The 19,484-nt window shown below is 50.3% G+C and overlaps 1 protein-coding gene across 2 annotated transcripts; it reads left to right on the forward strand.

Annotated features, from left to right (window-relative positions):
- The first annotated feature begins 2,283 nt into the window (after nucleotides 1-2,283).
- SHISA5 (shisa family member 5) lies at nucleotides 2,284-19,469 on the forward strand. 2 transcript variants are annotated; one of them, XM_079713172.1, is made up of 5 exons: nucleotides 2,284-3,529; nucleotides 11,366-11,449; nucleotides 17,718-17,833; nucleotides 17,985-18,197; nucleotides 18,279-19,469. In XM_079713172.1, exons 1-5 carry the CDS (start codon nucleotides 3,390-3,392, stop codon nucleotides 18,356-18,358), a joined length of 633 nt encoding a protein of 210 aa, XP_079569298.1. In that variant the 5' UTR covers nucleotides 2,284-3,389; the 3' UTR covers nucleotides 18,359-19,469. The 2 variants fall into 2 exon arrangements, with proteins under 2 accessions (XP_079569298.1, XP_079569299.1); XM_079713173.1 differs by lacking the exons at nucleotides 2,284-3,529; nucleotides 11,366-11,449 and adding an exon at nucleotides 16,261-16,327.
- The last annotated feature ends 15 nt before the right edge of the window (nucleotides 19,470-19,484 follow it).

A 19,484-nucleotide genomic window follows, 5' to 3' on the forward strand; every position in this document is an offset into this window, starting at 1 on the left:
TCCCGGGCAGGCATGGGGGGTGGCCACGTCCGCGCCGTCCCTGGTAGGAGCCCGGGCAGCGCCGTCCCCGCAGCGACCCCAAACGAGCCCTAATAACTTCGAGGCAGTTAGCGGACCCCACGACTGGTCTCTCCTCCACTCCAGCCTCCCTCCCGTCAGCACTGACACTGCCCAGACCCCAGGCAGCTGCCATCATTGTTCTGTCGTAGAATGGGGAGTGGGGGGTGTCTGTCCTCTAGTGTTCCAAGGGGGTGGTGGGTAGGATTCCCTGCCTGGACTTAGCGGGGCATGGTGGCAGCAGGGAGGCCTCTGTTTATTGGCTGGGAGCCTCCACACTCTGCCTCCATGGCCCTGGTATTCCTGGAGACTGCTGAAGCTGGCCCCCAGGGTTGGAGGAGACACACTAACTGTGTGTATTGATTGTAGACGGATGAATCACAGACGGTGGAAGCCAGGCTGGGGGCCTTTCAGGGGTAGGGATTGGAAGAGCGCACTGCCCCCACCCGCCTCCATAGGAAGCCAAAAATCCTTCTGGGGTGCGTGGTTTCCTCCAAGGAAAGGACTTTATTTCCTTGGGACTGGGACAAATCTGGAGGACCTGGGAAAGTGAGAAGGTAGAGCCCTGTTCTCTGGTACAGTGAGGTCTGGACAGCCTGGTTCAGAGCATCTGGGCATCAGAAGAACATTTGTTGTCATGGGCTTTTGACTCAAACAGACTCACCTGTGTGTGTCTTCAGGCCCAGCTTAGACGCTTGGGCTGGGCTGTGGCTGTAAAGGCTGCAATGGCCCTGCTGGAGGTAGGTTGCCCGAGCCTCCCAGTAGCATGGGCTATGCTGAGTGTACCTGCTGGCAGGTGGACAGCTGGCTACGTTGGGCCTGTTGGTGGTCCCATCCTCCGCCCTGCAGCTTTGCCCAGAGCAGGGTTCTGCCTGGAGCTGCCAGGAATAAAGCATCTCCCCCACCAACCACCCCGTTCCTAGTTGTCCCTTCTCAAGGTCGTCAGTCAGTGCCTCTGTCTTTGGACCTTGCTCTGCCAGTGGCCCCAGGGTGCATGATACTGTGGGGGAGCAAAAATGTTCCCTTCTTGCCTTTTAGGTTCTTTGACTGGTCTAATAATTAAATTGATGTAAGACAGGTTAACAGGAGAAAAGCAAATTTTAACAACATGCATACCTCCTGTATACATGAGAGAGACACAGGAAAACCGAGTAACTCCCCCAAATGGTGGAAGCCCTCACCTTAAATACCATCTTGAACTAAAGGCAAAAGAGGATATTGGGGGTCAGTTATGGGAAGTTACCAGGAAAAGCCCAGTAAACAAGGGTAAGGTTGTTATGCAGCTTTAAATCTATGCCTTCAGCATGGATTCTGAAGATAAGGTCATCCCCCTCTTCCTAGTACAGCGAGGGAGATACCCTTACAAATGGAGATTTCCTTTATACTTACAAATTTCTATTACAAAAGGGTAACTTCTTAGTTTTCAGAGCTTCTCCTATGTCTGCAGTTTCTTAAAAATAATCTGCTTAAAATAATCCTTAGGCCAAAGAGGAATATTTATTTATTTATTTATTTAGATGTGGACCAATTTTAAAGTCTTTATTGAATTTGTTACAATATTGCTTCTGTTTTGTGTTTTGGTTTTTTGGCCTCGAGGCCTGTAGGATCTTAGCTCCCCGATCAGGGATCGAACCCACACCCCTGCATTGGAAGGCGAAGTCTTAACAGTGGACTGCCAGGGAAGTCCCCAAAGAGGAATATTTAGGGGTGACAAATTTTCCCTTTCAATATACCAACCAGGCTAGGTCTCTAGACACTGCCCACTGCCCTGGGGGCGTGACCAGGCTGGGTCTTTAGAGTCCCAGTGCTGTGCCAGGACTTTCTACCTCAGGGTTTATCAGGACTATCCCCAGCCTACCATAGTCATCTGGGCCTTACTGGACTGGGTGTTGCATCTGGGGCCTGTCTAGGCAGAATCCAGGACCATTCTGTCCTGCTGGTGGGCACTAGATCTGTGCTAATGTAGTCAAAGGATGCGTGGGAACATTTGGCTGCAACATCTTCCTGGAAGTTTGCAAACTTTGTGGTCATTTTCCGCACTTGTCAGCCAGGTATACTTAGATCCCACCTCTGGCTAAGAGCCTTGTGATGGTTCTGGGGATCCACATGGTGCCATTGCCTCAGAGCCCTGGCCTCTGAGGGCACAAACATTTCCTAGGTGCCTACTGCAGGCCCAGCCCAGGGCTAAGTACCTCATGGACACTTCTGTGGTGGGAGTGACTGTGGCCAATGGTGAATTGTTCAGGAGGCAGCCTGCTGTAAAGCTATAGTCTGTGAGGGCCGGCTCCTGAAGTCGTAGTGTCCAGCAGGGGCTGAGGCTGCTGCGGCTGAGCAGTAGGGACAGGGAGTGAGGATTAAGAATGGGTCAGTCTGGGCTCCCTTGGTAGCGCAGTGGTTAAGAGCCCACCTGCCAATGCAGGGGACACGGGCTCGAGCCCTGGTCCGGGAAGATCCCACATGCCGCCGAGCAACTAAGCCCGTGCGCCACAACTACTGAGCCTGCACTCGAGAACCCTTGAGCCACAACTACTGAAGCCCGTGCTTCTGTAGCCCGTGCTCCACAAGAGAAGGCACCACAGTAAGCCCGCACACCACAGCGAAGAGTAGCCCCCGCTCACCACAACTAGAGAAAGCCCGTGCACAGCAACAAAGACCCAATGCAACCAAAAATAAAAAATAGTAAATAAAATAAATTAATTTAAAAAATATTAAAAAAAAAAAAAAAGAACCGGTCAGTCCACTTCGCGCTCCCAATGTAGGGGGGAACTAAGATCCCGCATGCCGCGCAGTGTGGCCAAAAAAAAAAAAAAAAAGAACGAGTCAGTCCAGTGCCTGGTCCCCAGCAGCTGGGACTGCTGGGCTTGGATGGCTTCTGTAGGAGGGAGCCTGGAGTAAGGCCTTGATGGGTAGGTAGATTTGAAGGTGGAGGATGGGAAACAGGTAGAATACGGGCAGAGAATGGGGTGACCTTCAAGGTCCTTTGTAGTCTGGACCCTGCTTTGTGGACTCTGGGCTTGATCCCATGGCCTGAGAGCGGGGAGTGGCCCAGTCAGACTCACACGTAGAAAGTTCACTGTCCCATCTGGAGGGCAAGTGGACTGGTGGGAGAGGGAGGGAGCCCAGGTTGGCACCTCTGCTGTGGCCCAGGGGAGAGGGCAAGGCTGGTTGGGGCAGTGGCCAGAGGTAGCCAATGAGTGGGATGGCTCAGAGATGGCCTGGCATGCTGGCCTTGCTGGGGAAGGGGCTGTATTGGCTGGGACAGGGCTGAGGCCTGGCCCCATGGCCACAGATGAACGGTGTGTTTCTCTGTTCCAGCCCACAGTGAGGTGTGTATGGTTTCCCCTGGACGCAACCTCTTCCCCAAGTTCTGTCCTGATTTCTGCTGTGGCACCTGTTACGACCAGTACTGCTGCTCTGATGTGCTGAGGAAATTTGTGTGGAATGAGGAAGAGTGTGGTGTTCCGGAGGCCAGGTGGGTGCATTGGAGTCACAAGGTAGGCAGCCTGAGCCTGCCCCTCTTCCCTCTCAGCCCTCTCGAGATGGTGGTAGATCACTGAGGGTGGGGGACTGGGGAGTCCTTGCCCTGGGCTAGACTCCCCAGACCCTGCTCAGGTAGTCCCTTGTTGCTCTCTCCCCCACTCTCGAGGGCTGAGCAGGTTTCTCAGGGTTTGGTGGCCTCAGCAGGCCCTGTGGCTCAACCCTGGGTGTGTACTTGTACCAACGTGTCCTCAGGGTGGACACCTTGGCATGAGTGTACCCCGCAGTGTGTGCGTGCACCTGGTTGGGGGTTGTATGTGATTTGTGCAGGTATCATCTTGTGGACCCTGGAGGGCATAGTGCATGGGCGTGTAGCCAACTGTGGGCCATGCCTATGTCCTCTTGCCATGGCCCGTGGATTTACACTGCATCTTGGGTTTACACTGTTTCATAGGCTGGAACCAAGGTTCTAGGACCGTGTGTGTGTCTCCCTTTGCCACATTGTGTGTTTCGTTTGTGTTTGGCCACAGGTATAGAGGGTTGAGGTAGTCATTACTGCTCAGCTCATGGCAGGTGACCATCATTGGTCTGGGCAAGACCAGCCCTCCACCATCTTACACCATGTTATTTTAATCTCCCATGACCATTCCATTCCCCTCTTGTTCTGTAGGCAACCAGTCAGTCTGTTGTATTCTTTCGATTATTTGTATTGCAAAGTTTATATTCTGTGGGCACAGTGAACCCTCTTACTTTTTGCAGTCAGTGCAGTGTTTGTAAGACCCATCCACATTGCTGTGTGTACATCTGGCCTGTGCCCATTACTGCCATGTATTCTTTGTGGTGTGAGTCCAAAACTCGCTATCATAGATAACTGCGATGGGCATCCTCATATACTTCCTCCTTTACAGAGCCATGTGAGAATTTCTTGCCAAGTACAGTGGAGCAAATTGCCAGGTCAGAGAGATGCATGTAGTTACTGACTAAGGAGTTGCAATTTCTCTGGGGAATGGCGACACCAGGCTGTATACCTGATGGATCATATTCTGCCGTTTTACTGCTACCCTTTTGCTGTTTTTACATTTTATAAATGTCTTCTTTCTTTCTTTTTTTTTTCTTTTGCGGTATGCGGGCCTCTCACTGTTGTGGCCTCTCCCGTTGTGGAGCACAGGCTCCGGACGTGCAGGCTTAGCGGCCATGGCTCACGGGCCCAGCCGCTCCACAGCATGTGGGATCTTCCCAGACCGGGGCACGAACCCGTGTCCCCTGCATCGGCAGGCAGACTCTCAACCACTGTACCACCAGGGAAGCCCTCTTCTTTCTTTTTTTTAAAAAAATTTATTCTGGTAGCTTTAAAAAACAGGAGGATTTATTCCATTTAAGTTTAATGTAATTATTGGTATTTCTAGGATTACATTCAATATTTGCTATCTTGTTTTGTGCTTTATATTTGTCTCTCCTGTTCTATATTGCTTTCTTTTTCACTTACTGTATTGTTTTGATTTGTTTTCATTCCATTTTTTCTTCTACTGTTTACTTCTTTTTCTTTTATTTATTTTTTTATTGTCTGCATTGGGTCTTTGTTGCTTCATGTGAGCTTTCTTTAGTTGCGGCGAGTGGGGGCTGCTCTTTGAGGTGCGCGGGCTTCTCATTGCGGTGGCTTCTCTTGTTGTGAAGCATGGGCTCTAGGCGCATGGGCTTCAGTAGTTGTGGCATGTGGGCTCAGTAGCTGTGGCTTGTGGGCTCTAGACCGCAGGCTCAGTAGTTGTGGCCCACGGGCTTAGTTGCTCTGAGGCATGTGGGATCTTCTCGGACCAGGGCTTGAACCCGTGTCCCCTGAATTGGCAGGCAGATTCTTAACCACTGCGCCACCAGGGAAGTCCCATATTTACTTCTTTTCAATCTGTATACTTTTATTTTTTCTTGTCTCATCACACTGGCCAGAACCTCCAGTACAATGATGAATAGAAATGGTGAGAACAGACATCCCTGTCTTGTTCTCAATTTTAGGGAGAAAGCATTCACTATTAGGTATGATGTTAGCTGTAGCTTTTTCATAGGTGTCCTTTATTGGGTTGAGAAAGTTCCCTTCTGTTTCCAGTTTGCTTGGAGTTTTAATCATGAAGGGATCTTGAATTTTGTCAAATATTTTTCCTGCATCTTTAGAGATAATTGGATGATTTTTTTATTTTTATTCTGTTAATATGGTAAATTATATTGATCTCATTCTTAAAGAATATCTTATCTGAGAAGGACTTAAGTTGATGGTTATTTTCTCTGACTTCCATTATCTCTGTTGAGACATCAGCTCAATAGTCAGTTGTCCATCATTTAAAAGAAATCTTTTTTTCCTTATGACAGCTTTTTAAGATTTTTCTTTTCTTGTCTTTGGTATTCTTCAGTTACACTATGATATATCTAGGTATAGATTTTTAAAAATTTATGATGTTATGTTTGAGCTTCTTAAGTCTGTGGTTTAATGTCTTTCATGAGTTCTAGAAAATACTCTGCTATTCTTTAAGTATTGCCCTTCCTCCTTCTCCTTTCCTTCTGGGACTCCATTTATACATGCTGCATCTTCTCCTCCAGTGTCCACATCTCCTAGTCTCTCTTCCATATTTTCATCTCTCTGATGCATTCTGGATAATGTCTTCTAACCTTTCAGTTCATTCAATTCTTCAAGTGTCTAATCTGCTGTTAAACTCATTCCTTGAGATTGGTTTTTGTTCTGTTATGTTGTAACATATAATTCACATACAGAAAACTGCATTAAAATAAATGTACAACTCAGTGATTTATCACAAAGCAAATATCTGCATGACCACTATGCAGGTCAAGATATCAGAAGTCCTGTTGAGCTTACTCCCAATCACTGTCTCTCCTCTCATCCCACTAAGATAGTGATAATTCTAACTTTTATATAGCCTTGCTTTTCTTTAGAGCTGTAATACCCAAACATGCATCCCTAAGTTCTATAGTTTAGTTTTTTTATTGGGGTTGGGGGCAGTATATATCATACATACATAAAAGTATACAAATATAAAGCATACAGTTCAGTGAATTACTGCAGAGTAAACACATCCACATCCACATAACCACCACCTATCCAGGGCAAGAATTAGCACATCACAGCATCCCAGAAGCCCCCTCATGTTACTTACCAATCAGTATTCCCTCTGTTATCCCCATAGGTAACCATTAAACTGCTATACGTGTTACACACACACAGAGACATACACATGACATCATACATCTATTTCCTATCTAGTTTCTTTCTCTCAACATGTGAGTTTCATCCATGTTGTGTTGTCTGTTCATTTCCATTGGTGTATGTTAAGTTTTATACCACAGTTGATCCATTTTAACGTTGATGGACAACTGGATTGTTTCTTCCTTCCCTCCCTCCCTCCCTCCCTTCCTTCCTTCCTTTATTTTGCTATAACAAATAATGCTTCTTTGAGCATCCTTGTACATATCTTTTGGTGCACATGTATATGGATTTCTTTTTAAGTATGCCTAGTAGTAGAAGTGCATGTAAGTAGAGATCAAATTTCATTTTTTAATTTGGGTATTCAGTTGACCCAGCACCACTTATTGAGAAAACTATCCCTTTTTTCTATCACTCTACAGTGCCAAGTTTGTTACAGATTGAGTGTCCACATAAGCGTGGCTGTCTCTAGGCTCTCTATTATGTTACATTGGTCTGTTTGTCTATCCCTGGGCTAAAGCAGACTCAATTACTGTGTCTTTATAATAAGCTTTGATATTCTTCAATATTGTCTAAGTGATTTTTTTTTTAAATAAATTTATTTATTTATTTATTTTTAGCTGTGTTGGGTCTTCGTTTCTGTGCAAGGGCTTTCTCTAGTTGCGGCAAGCGGGGGCCACCCTTCATTGCTGTGCGTGGGCCTCTCACTATTGCGGCCTCTCTTGTTGCGGAGCACAGGCTCCAGACGCGCAGGCTCAGTAGTTGTGGCTCACGGGCCCAGTTGCTCCGCAGCATTGGCAGGCAGATTCTCAACCACTGTGCCACCAGGGAAGCCCTTGTCTAAGTGATTTTTTAAATAATTAAGTAATTTATTTATTTTTGGCTGCGTTGGGTCTTCGTTGTTGCGCGCGGGCTTTCTCTAGTTGTGGTGAGTGGGGGCTACTCTTCGTTGCAGTCTGTGGGCTTCTCATTATGGTGGCCTCTCTTGTTGTGGAGCATGGGCTCTAGGCATGCAGGCTCAGGAGTTGTGGCTCGCGGGCTCTAGAGCGGAGGCTCAGTAGTTGTGGCACACAGGCTTAGTTGCTCTATGGCATGTGGGATCTTCCTGGACCATGGCTCAAACCCATGTCCCCTGCATTGGCAGGTGGATTCTTAACCACTGCACCACCAGGGAAGCCCCAAAGTTCAGCACTTTGAAGCTTTCATTCCATTGTCTTCTTTTTTTTTTAAAATATTTATTTATTTATTTGGCTGCATCAGGTCTTCATTGTGGTGTGTAGGATCTTTTAGTTGTGGCATATGGGATGTAGTTCCCTGACCAGGCCCCCTGCATTAGGAAGGCAGAGTCTTAGCCACTGGACCAAAAAGGAAGTTCACTCATTCCATTAACTCCTGATGTCTGTTGTTTCTGTTGAGAAATCAGCTGATGGCTTTATTATTGCTCCTTTGCAAGCAACATATCTTTTCTCTGACTAATTTTTAAGTTTTTCCTCTTTGTATTTGGTTTTCAGCAGTTTTACTATGATGTGCCTTAGTGTGGTTTTCTTTGAATTTTTGCTGCTTGGGGTTCACAGTACTTCTGGAATTTTTGGCTTGTTTTTTTTGTTTTTGTTTTTGCTAGGAGAAAAACAAACAATTTTAATAGCATGCATATCTCCTGCATTTATGGGAGATATCCAGGAAAACTGAGTAACTCCAGCCATCATCTTTTTAAATATTGCTTCTGCCCCATTCTCACACTTCTCCCTCTAGGACTCTAATTACACATATGTAAGACCTTTTGTAAACTGTATTCCATATTTCACCTACTCTCTTTTGTATTTACATTTACCATCTTTTTGTGTCTCCATGCTTTTTTAGTGTACGTATATTTGTTTGGGCCTATCCTCCAGTTGTTTAATTATATCTTGCACTGTGTCTAATAAATTATTATTATTATTATTATATATATATATTTTTTTGCGGTACGCGGGCCTCTCACTGTTGTGGCCTCTCCTGTTGTGGAGCACAGGCTCCAGACGCGCAGGCTCAGCGGCCATGGCTCACGGGCCCAGCCGCTCCATGGCATGTGGGATCTTCCTGGACCAGGGCACGAACCCGCGTCCCCTGCATCAGCAGGCGGACTCTCAACCACTGCACCACCAGGGAAGCCCATAAATTATTATTTTTTTGTGTAATTTTTTAGTTCTAGAATTTTTGTTTCTTTTTTATATTTCAAGTTCTCCTAAACTGCTTAATTTTTTTCCTTTCATCTCCTTGAACAAAGTCTGTTTTTTTTTTTTTAAATATTTATTTACTTATTTGGTTGCACCGGGTCTTAGTTGTGGCAGGTGGGCTACTTAGTTGCAGCTCGCTGGCTCCTTAGTTGCAGCAGGTGGGCTCCTTAGTTGTGGCATGTGGGCTTCTTATTTGCGGCATGTGGGCTTCTTATTTTCGGCACATGGGCTCCTTAGTTGTGGCATGTGAACTCTTAGTTGTAGCATGCGTGTGGGATCTAGTTCCCTGATGAGGGCCTCCTGCATTGGGAGTGCGGAGTCTTATCCACTGTGCCACCAGGGAAGTCCCAAAGTATTTTTTTTTAAATTTAATTTAATTTCATTTTTATAAAGCAGGTTCTTATTAGTTATCTTAAAGTGTGTTTTGTTTTAATGTCAGGGTGTGATAACTTCAATATTTGAAGCCCCTGTGGATATTTCTATTGTCAGTTGTTTCTGTTGTTTTCTAGTCATGTTGTCTAGTGTCCTAGTGTTCCTGAAAATCTTCAGTTGTGTGCCAAACATTGCATTTGCAAAATTGATTGTAGACATTTGGACCTTAGGACTTCCTCCAGGGAGGATTGATATTGCTTTTGCCAGGGACTGAGCACTCTAAGGTCACGTTGGCCTAATTGCAGAGCTGAGCTGAGAAACTCTTGCTGAGTTTCTCCTTGCTTTTCAGGACCCAGCCCATGTGAGTGGGAATCATCAGGGCTTGCCCACCTGCTGGCCTCTGGATATAATTTCTACCACTTGAGGCTTTCAGAAATGCTGCTCTCAGCTGCCCCTCTGCAATAGCCTAATGCCCCCAGGAGAAAAGGGGCTTCAGATGCCAGGCCCACCTCCATGGAAGTCTCTTCCCAGCCACACACTCCCCCCGCCCTCCCTGCATCCCAGCTTGGTGTGCTTTACTCTTGTTATTGCTTGCCAAAGCACACACACTGAACTTTTAAAAAATATTTTCTTCTCAGCTTTACTTGTCCTTCAGATTTAGTACGGTATAGTTGTTCCTAATGCTCTTGCATTTTTTTGTTTGTTTCTTGAATTTTATTTTGTTAATTTTTTGAGAATTTATTTTGAGAATTTTCAAATACATACAAAAGCAGAGAGAATAATAAATCCATATATCCATCACCTGCTCCCATAGTTATCAATACGCTGACATTAGTGTTCCATATACCTCCCACTACTTTTGTTTTCTGGATTATTTTAAAACCCATCCCAGGCATAAAAGTTTCTCCTTAAATGTTAGTTATCTGCAGAAGTGAGTCCTTTAGAAAGAAATATAATCGTATATCAGGAACACACTTGGCACAATTAACAGCAGTTCATTAATAGCTTTCTGTACTAGTCTGTCTTCAGTTGCCTCCATTTGTTTCAAAAATGCCTTTTCACAGGTGGTTTGTTCAATTCAAACAGTTATTATCATTTTGGGGAGGGGGGCCGCACCATGAGGCTTGTGGGATCTTAGTTCCCTGACCAGGCATTGGACCCAGGCCTCGGCAGTGAGAGCGCCAAGTCCTAATCACTGGACCACCAGGGAATTCCCAGACAGTTATTATTTTTAAAATCTCTGTTGTGTCTATAGTTTACCCCTTTTCATTCTGTATTTTTATCTTTTTGCGTCTTTTCTCCTTTTCTTGATTAGTCTTGCCAGAGGTCCACCAGCTTTGGTTCTGTTAATCTTCTCTATTATTTTCCATGGCTGCTATTCTCTTTTATTTTTGCACTTATCTTTATTAATTCCCTCCTTGTTTGGGAGGTTCGTTCTATTACATTTTCCCCATCTTCTTCAGTTTACTACCATCTCAGTATTAAAGCTATAATTTCCCCCTAAGAACCCTTTAGCTGTGTTTCACAAATTTTGACCAGTGGTATTTTTATTATTATTCAGTTTTACAGATTTCTTAATTTCCTCTATGATTTCTTATTTAAGCCACAGTTCTTTTGTTGTTGTTGTTGCTGTAATATGTTAGTTTCTCAAGGTTTGAGGGGTTTTTTTTTAGGATTTTTTTCTTTAGCTTTGTGGCGTGTGTCTTTTGTTACTGATCTATAACTTCATCCCATTGTGGTTGAAGATACTTTGTATGATAAGTGTCTTTTCAGATCTCTTGAGACTGGTTTTGTGGCCTCACATGTGGTCTGTCCTAGAGAATGTTCCATGTGCACTTTAGAAGGATGTGTGGCTTTGTAGCCTGAGATCTTGGTGTGTGTGATATCCGTCCTCCAGAGGCCCCCAGGGCTACTTCTCTGGCCCAGTATGGGGTTGGCTTTCGTGCATGTTCTGTGTGTGTGCTAAGGTAGTGTTTGTTCGTTCTCGGTGTGCTGGGTGGGGTGCAGGCGTGTTAATTGTGAGGTTTCCTCTTTGCAGCATCCCCACCAATGTGGAACCACCGGAACAGCTGGGCTCGCCACTGAAGTTCCGCTCTAGCCTGGACATCGACCCCATGTCCGGGTAAGTAAAACCTGCAGTCTGGGTACATCTTCCTGGAAGAGGTGACAAGGGGGCTCAGGAGGGCTGTGGGGACTGGGATGGCAGAGTCCTTGGGCTAGAGCCCCAGAGAAGCTGTCACCATATCTGACCTCCAGGATCTTTGATCCTTGTGTTGGGTGTCTTCATCATTGTGCCAGGATGGGGGAGACTGTGGTTGGGGGTTCATGATGGAAAGGCCAGGTGTGGGTGTTCATACTGACCTAGGTGATGGTGTGGGCACAGGTGACCTATGGGTGTAGGTGATGGGGAGGGGGTGATAGTGATGGGGATGATAGTGGCAAAAGGCGATAGTGATGCGGCAGTGGTGGCAGGGATGAGATGACGGGGGCTACAATGCTGAGTGTGTGGTGATGGTACAGTGGTGGTGCTGGGTGCAGTGGTGGTGGGGAGAGGCCCTGACAATAACCACAACCCACAAACCCTGACACAGAGACGGTGCATCATCAGTTATCCCGGCATCTTTACCCCACAATAATCACCCCATCACTCTGCACCCCACACCACCATTGCCCACATCACTGTCACCACTGCCACCATTACCCCAACACCAATACCCACCACCAGCATCCCTATCGCATCTGGCTTCCTGGTCCAGGATAGGGTGATGGTAGATGGTGGTGGGTGTGTGGTAATGGGGGAGTAGTGCGTGTTGATGGTGTAGAGGCTGATGGTAATGGGGGTTATGGTGGGGCTATGTAATGGGGTGACAGGCAGGTGTATGATGGTAGGAGGTGATGGTGGTGATGGGGGACAGTGACAGGGAGATGTGATAAGGATGCTGGTGGTGGGTATTGGTGTTGGGGTAATGGTGGCAGTGGTGAAAGTGATGGGGGCAATGATGGTTCAGGGTGCATAGTGATGGGGTGATTATTGTGTAGTAAATATGCAGGAATAACTGATGATGCACAGTCTGTGTCAGGGTTTGTGGGTCATGGTTATTGTCAGGGCCTTCCCTTCAGGGGGCCGGGGAATACCCCAATCGCCCAAACTCCAGTCCCCTTGGCCAGGTTCCTGCCCTGTCTTGTTGCCACCATGACGGGTGTTGTGATGCACGTTTCACATGGATGGAATGGGCATGCAGCTGCTTGTGTGTTTTCCTGGCGGAGTCTGTTCCACGTGCCATCTGCCCTCTACCTCGGTGGATCTAGAAGCCCCTCTGAGAAGGTCCACCTAGGCCTGGTTGCCCCTTTGGAGGAAGAGACTTTGGGCTCCGGGCCTGTGTAGTGGGGTCCAGGTTCTTGTCCTGTCCCATCTTGCCCTGTGGGCCTGGGTGAGTGTGGGCCTCTTTGGCTGCAGAGGCATTGGGGCAGGGCTCCTGTGAGTGGGGGAGGGGAAGAGGTGCTGCTTTGCTCCTAGGCAACCGTGGCTGGGCGTCCTCCCTCTGTTCTGCCCGCTGACCTGTTCCCTATGTTGGTCAGAGACTGAGACCTGGAAGCGCCACTCCCTCTACATGCAGGGAGCACCCCGTTGCTGAGGCCTGAGGCTGTGGGCTTTCAGTTGGCCCCACATGGGGGTCTGATGTCCAGCCAGTGTGGGCCTCGTCCTGGGCAGGCACCATGGAGGACTCTGGGCAGTGCTGGGGTCTGAATGGTGTTTTAGGATGAAGAGCACTCTGGCTGCTCCCCGGAGGATGTCAGCAGCTGGTGGGGAGCCTGGACTATGGCTTCCTGGTCCAGGTGTTGTAGGCCAGCGAGAGGCTGGGCTGGCGGGGTGAGGTGAGGTGAGGCTGCCTGCTAGGAAGGTGGCCAGGGAAGGGGCCGCGGTGTGGTGTCCTGCTCTCTGCCCTGCATGGGGGGATACAGGACAGAGGAGGTGTAGGTTTCGGGTGAAGGGCTCGGATTTGGGTGGGATTGAGCGTGTTGAGGGTCAGCTGCAGGAGGAGCTAGAGAGGGTTCAGAGAGGGGGAAGGAACGTGGAAGGTGGCCTGGCTTGTGAGTGAGTACTGAGCACTGTGTGAGAAATATGGGTTCCACACCGCAGAACAAGGTCCCCCAGGAGGCAGAGGAGAAGTGGCTTCCCGGGGCCAGCTCAGGAGCATCTCCCCACACCTCCTGCAGGTGCAGAGGTGTGAGTGCCCTGCTGCCTCCCCACCAGGCCATCTTGCCCATTTGCTGGGAGTGCAGATGCTGCTCAGCCCCCTTGGGCCCCCACCCCATCCTGCCCCATCTCTCCTCTGCTTCTGAGCAGAGCCCCAGTGTGGCACACAGCACCTGCCTTACAAAGGTTTAGGGCTCCAGGAGCAGGTGCTGGGAGGGTGGAGGGATGGGCTCATCAGTGACACGTCTCCTGTGGATGCCCCCAGGTGGTCGCCCCTCTGGGCCCCAAGGAGACATCCTTTCGGGTGAGCATTCGTGTGATGCCCCCTTGGCCAAGGGCACTGTTGTTTGTCCATTGGAGCATTGGTTCCTTGGTGGGGTCCAGCCCTGGTTGGAAGCTCGGGGGACGCTTGACAGGGGAAAGATCTTATGTGCTGAAGGGGCCTGTGCCAGCTCTGCCCCCTCCCCACCTCCGACCCCTCCCCCTTCACTCTTGGACTTCACCCCCCTACCCCCACTCTTCCTCTGGGTGACTCCTTGGGTTCTCCAAGAACGAGGCACCAGTTCAGAGCACAGCGATGCAGATGAGACCACATCTGCCTGTCATGGCCTGGGCTCCATGCTCCCCATGGTGTGGCCATGTTACCTGTGGGTCTTCCACCCACTCCCCACTTTGGCAGGTGACTCCTGTCCTGCCCTGTTGATGGTCAGTGGCTGGTTCCCTCCCCAGAGCTTCCTTGGTTCCCTGTCATGGTTCTTTTGGGTCCTGATTTCATTGTCCCTTCCTAGCTCCTTTCACTCACAGGATGATCAGGCAGGAATGGTGTGTCTTGAAGCACCCAAGTGGTGGAACTGCTGGCTCCAGGCTCCAGGCGGGTCACTGCTGACCCTCTGCGCTGACTCTGCTGTGCTGGTGCAGGGGGAGGGCAGGGAGGTCCACTAGGTGAGGTGTGGGCATTGCCAACCTGTGTCAGTCCTCAGCCCCCACTGCGCTCTTTCCGCAGCTCTCTCACCCACTGTGTCACGGCCGCGTGCTGCCTGGCCAGCATCGCGGTGAGAGTGCTGGTGTCTCAGTTCCAGAGACGGCCCTCTCGGTGTCTGGACGTTGGAAGTCTTTGGCCTCCTAGGGACCGTCCCAGTCAGCCCCGCTGCAAGCTCCTTGCCTGGGCTCTTGTTCCCCTGGCCTTCTGCCCCTTCCTGCCTAGGCCAACTCTGCCTTCTGAACTTGGCCTTTGGGCTCCTTGATCTGGGAGGTAACCTCAGCCTTGGGAAGCCCCATTCCTTCCTCTCAGAGGTGTGGTTCCATTAGTGTCGTGGCCTGTTGTGGCCACAGGCCCCTGCCCCACTCTGCAACCACCCCTCAAATATTGCTGTTCCTCAGGGCAATGTGCCTTGCTGTCTACTAGGTGCTGCCCATGGGGTCCCTGAGTGAATTTATTCGTTTGTTAAATACTTATTGAGCACTTCTGTATGGCCAGGCACTGGAGATACAGTGATGGTCCAGAGCTGGTGCAGTCTGTGCATCCATGAATCCACAGGCTGGAGGTAAGATGCACATTAATCAAACGCTCACACAAAGGAGTGTGTGTTTATAAACTGAGGTAGACAAGAATTTGATTTGTAAGAGCACTTATCGAGGAGCCTGACCTCATCTGCATGGTCAGGGAAGGTGTCCCTGAGGAAGTGATGTTTTGAGCTGAGGTATGAAAAGGGACCAAGAATTAATTGTGTAGGGGTGGGAGAAAGAGAAGAGCAGACGGGGCAGTTGGGCAGGAGGAAATGCGTGTGCAAAGGCCCTGAGGTAGGACACAGCATGGTGCTTTCAAAAGCTGAAAAGGTGGGTGATGTGGCTGGAGCACACAGGAGGGAGGGTGGGAGTCCCAGGCCACACAAGTTTTATCTTATTTAGACTTTTAATTAAGATTAACATTTGCCTGTTGTAAGTGTTACTATCTGATGAGACAAATCCTAGATTTTTTTCCTTTTATTATCAACTATTATATATGTGTGTATATATATATATATATATATATATATATATATACACAGAGAGAGAGAGAGAGAGAAAAATACAGATACACATCACACAAAGTTTAACAAGTAAATTATAAAGCAAATTCCTGTGTGACCCCAAGAGCTACAGGAGCCATACTAGGCTTTCAAGCAGGAGTGACAAGATAAGACCTGACAGGGTGGCCAAGGGGACTTGGGGAGGCATCTGCATCTTCCTGGTGAGGCAGGTTCAGGTTCAGGCAGGTTTGTGGCTTGGAGCATGTGCTGGTGGGAGAGGAGGAGCTGAGGGGACGGGCCGGCGGGACCCCCGGGTCTGCTGGTGGGCTTAAATGTCTGAAGGAGCCCATCGAGGGGACTGCTGGAACAGGGCTGGCTGGCTGAGCTGGGCGGAGCAGGAGCATGGTTTGGGGACCCTAGGCGGGGCATGTCTTGGACCCCGTGGTAGTGCTCTCCTGGACAGTGGGGTAGAGAAGCTGGGCCAGGGCAGGCAGGGCTGGGGAGGCAGCTCCGGGAAGACAGCCGGGAAGACAGCCGAGCACTTCCCTCCCCACTCCTGGCCCCAGTTTGGAGCGCAGCTGGGAGCAGCTGGGGCTCCCGCCAGCCCACTGTGTCTTTAAGAGGCCCCGCATCTCTCCTTCCTGCCTCTGACGTCAGGTGTAGGGGAGGGCCGAGGAGATTTGCTTTCCTTTTCCTGGAAAGGGGAGGAGATTGAAACCGAGTGGCCTCATGATGGAAAGGGGAAGTCCGGGGGTGCAGGAGGCCCCTGAGTGAAGGTGGAGGCTAACATGGGGTGAGCTTGGGCGCCATACTGTGTGTCAGAGACAGAGACAGAAGAGAGAGAAAGAGAGAGATTAGAGATCGGTGGTGGTGGCCCTACAGTTGAGTGCTATTGATTGCGTGTGAACATGGGTGTGCGTGTCTACATCCCTGGGTCAGTGGAGGGTCTGGGAGGAGCCTGTGGGTGAGGAGCAGTGACAGGCTCCCCTGGTTAGGCAGGAAGGTACCTCCTGACGGTCCTGTCTTGGGGCCTTGTTCTGGGCCTCACAGTGGCCAATGGCTCCTATTTTATGAACGCAGTCAGGTATTTTGAGTCTGGAGTGTGAAGGGTCTGTCCTTAGTCTGTCCCAAAGCTGTGCGCCGGGCCTTGCTGAGCTTGTGCTGCCCATCTGGGCTGTGAGATGGAAGACCCTCCACCCAAGGTGGGGCAAAGGGGGGTGCCCAGACTTCCCCCAGGCCTCAGGGGAGGCGAATGCCTAAAGCTCACCAAGCCCCTTCCATGTTTTGATGTGCTTGGTGCTGTTGCCTTTTACTGGAACACTGCTTGGCCTCGGGGAAGAAGGGAGGACAGCTTGGGGCTGTGGCTGTGCCCTTGAAGGTCGGCTTTGGTGAACTTCCCACCCATGGCCTGCGTTCGCGGGGGGCGGGCTCTCCACTTGGTCCTGGTCCTTGCTGAGGGGCCTGCGTGGGCAGGGAGGCGGCCTCTTCCAGAAGGCAGGGCCCCTCCAGCCCCGCCTGGCTCTTAGTTTACCCACCTGCCCTTCTGGTCAGAGCGAGGGTGTATGTGGACACCTGGCACAGTGCTTGGCACCCAGCAAGCTCACCGTCACTCCGGGGGCCAGCAGCCCTACCCTGGGCTCGCTGCGTGCCTCTCTTCACTGTCCTGGCCACACCATTCTCCCCTTTCCTGGAACTTCTCCCCGTTTTCGTTACCTGTGCTTCCTGAGTCATTTTCCCTTCAACACCTGCCTCCTCTAATAATCTGTGGGCTCCCAGAGGCCATGAGTTGGTCTGTCTCGCCCACCTCTGAGTTTTTGGTTCAAGCCACACAGTGCTTGGCTTGTGGCGTGTACTCGATGGGCGTCTACCGCTGGCTCGGTGGGGGTAGACAAGATGTGTGTATGGGGGAGGCACCTGAAGAACTCTCTCCCATGCTCCTGAGGGTGTGGCCAGGGCCCCCCACCCCGGGCGAGGGGCCTCACATGGACTCTCAGTCAACCCCATTTTACACTTGAGGAAACACCTGAGGCTGAAACAGGCTCAAGCTACATACCCCAGAGGTTGCTCTGTGTTGCCCAGAGTCTCCTCTGGCAAGAGGGGTGCACCTTGGGAATGGGTGTGGTGTGGACTGCTGGTCCTGGGTAGGGGAGAGAGGCCCTGGGCCTTGACTGGCTTTTTGGCAGGTTTGGAACGACTGTGGCCGTCGGACTGACCATCTTTGTGCTCTCCGTTGTCACCATCATCATCTGCTTCACCTGCTCCTGCTGCTATTTGTACAAGATGTGTTGCCGACCGCGTCGTAAGCATCCCCAGCCCACCTGCCCCACTGTGACCCCTTGTGTGAGGGTGCCGACCCCGGGTGGTGGGGGTGGTTTACCAGGGGCCTGACGGAGCTGAGCTGGAGGGAGGGGTGGCAGGCCTGAGGGTCCTAACTGGGACTCTCTTTTCAGCGGTCGTGACTACCACCACGGCCACCACAGTAGTGCACACCCCTTACTCGCAAGCTCCAAGTGTGCCGCCCAGCTACCCTGGACCAACGTACCAGGGCTACCACTCCATACCCCCCCAGCCAGGGATGCCAGCAGCGCAATACCCCATGCAGTACCCGCCACCCTACCTGGCCCAGCCCATGGGCCCCCCTGCCTACCATGAGACAGTGGCTGGTGAGTATCCCTACTGACTCCAACTGTGCCTGACCCCCTGCAGCCATGCCCACGGCCAACCAGTGTCCTCTCTATTTTCAGGAGGTGCAGCCATGCCCTACCCTGCCAGCCAGCCTCCTTACAATCCAGCCTACATGGACCCCCCGAAGGCAGCCCCCTGAGCACAACCTTGCATCTCTGGCTGCCACTTGATCTGTCATGTGTGTGTGAATGGGTATGCAGGCATGGTCCTTTTCTCCCTGTGCGTGGTGTGTGTGTCCTGTTTGTACATGAGGCTTCTTGTGATGCCAATGAGGGGCTGGGAACAATCCTTGCCAGAGTTGCTGGGACCACACTTTGTTGCCTTCCTCACTCGAAATTATGCTTCCTGAAATCTCAAGCAAAATTCAAAGAACAGTTCTTTTCCAGACCACCCCAGGGAGAGCAAGTGGGGCTCGTCACACTAGGATAGTACAGACTTTTGCCGGCAGGATGCACACGTGTTCCGGTTTCTGCAGAATGGCTAGCCATTGCTCAAGGCCATGGCTTGTCCCCAGGCTTGTCTTTGAAGAACCCGAGCCATGATGCAGGTGGGTGGGTGAGGCTTGGGAACTGGCTACAGGTGGGTCTCAACCCTTTCCCATAGCTCCTGAGCCTGTGCCATGCCCAGTGGAGGGTGGGCAGCCTCCTGATATCAAAACACCTCAGGCAGAGCCCCACCCTCCCCTGAGAGCTGTCTGCCTGGTCTGTGTTCTTGCATCCTTCCTGGGACCACCTGGAGGGCCACATTTATCCTTGGTTCTGGCTGCCCTGGTTGGTTCTGGCCGCCACCTTAAGTGGGCAGGGTGGCCTCTGTCCACCTACACACTCAGGTGTCCTCCCTGCAGTGTTTTTGTTTTACTTTTAGCTAAGTATTTTGCCTGTTTTCTGTTTCAAAATGTGTGTCATAGTTGCTGTGAGGCTGAAACGCCTGGGTCCTGGAGGAAAACTGCCCCAGAGAGCAGAGGAACTCTGATGTCCGATAGTCCCTGCTTCCCCAGCACCAGCCTCACAGGCTTTCCAGCTCCTGTACCCCAGGCCACAGTTTGTCTTGGCAGTGGGGACGCCTGGGCCAAGGTGTTGTCTAGACCAAAGGTGGCGGGAACCCTTGGTGGCTGCTCTGGCCCAGACACATACCTCGGTGTTCCCTATCCCTCCCTTAATGTCTCACCACATAGTAGCTTTGTACCTGTTGATGTGTTTTGGAGAGTCTAGGGTCTGCACCCTTGTTTATAATAAATCCAACTATTTGGAGCTGCTGTCTCCTTT

The sequence above is a fragment of the Hyperoodon ampullatus genome (genome assembly GCF_949752795.1).
Source record: "Hyperoodon ampullatus genome assembly, chromosome: 10".
NCBI lineage: Eukaryota > Metazoa > Chordata > Mammalia > Artiodactyla > Ziphiidae > Hyperoodon > Hyperoodon ampullatus.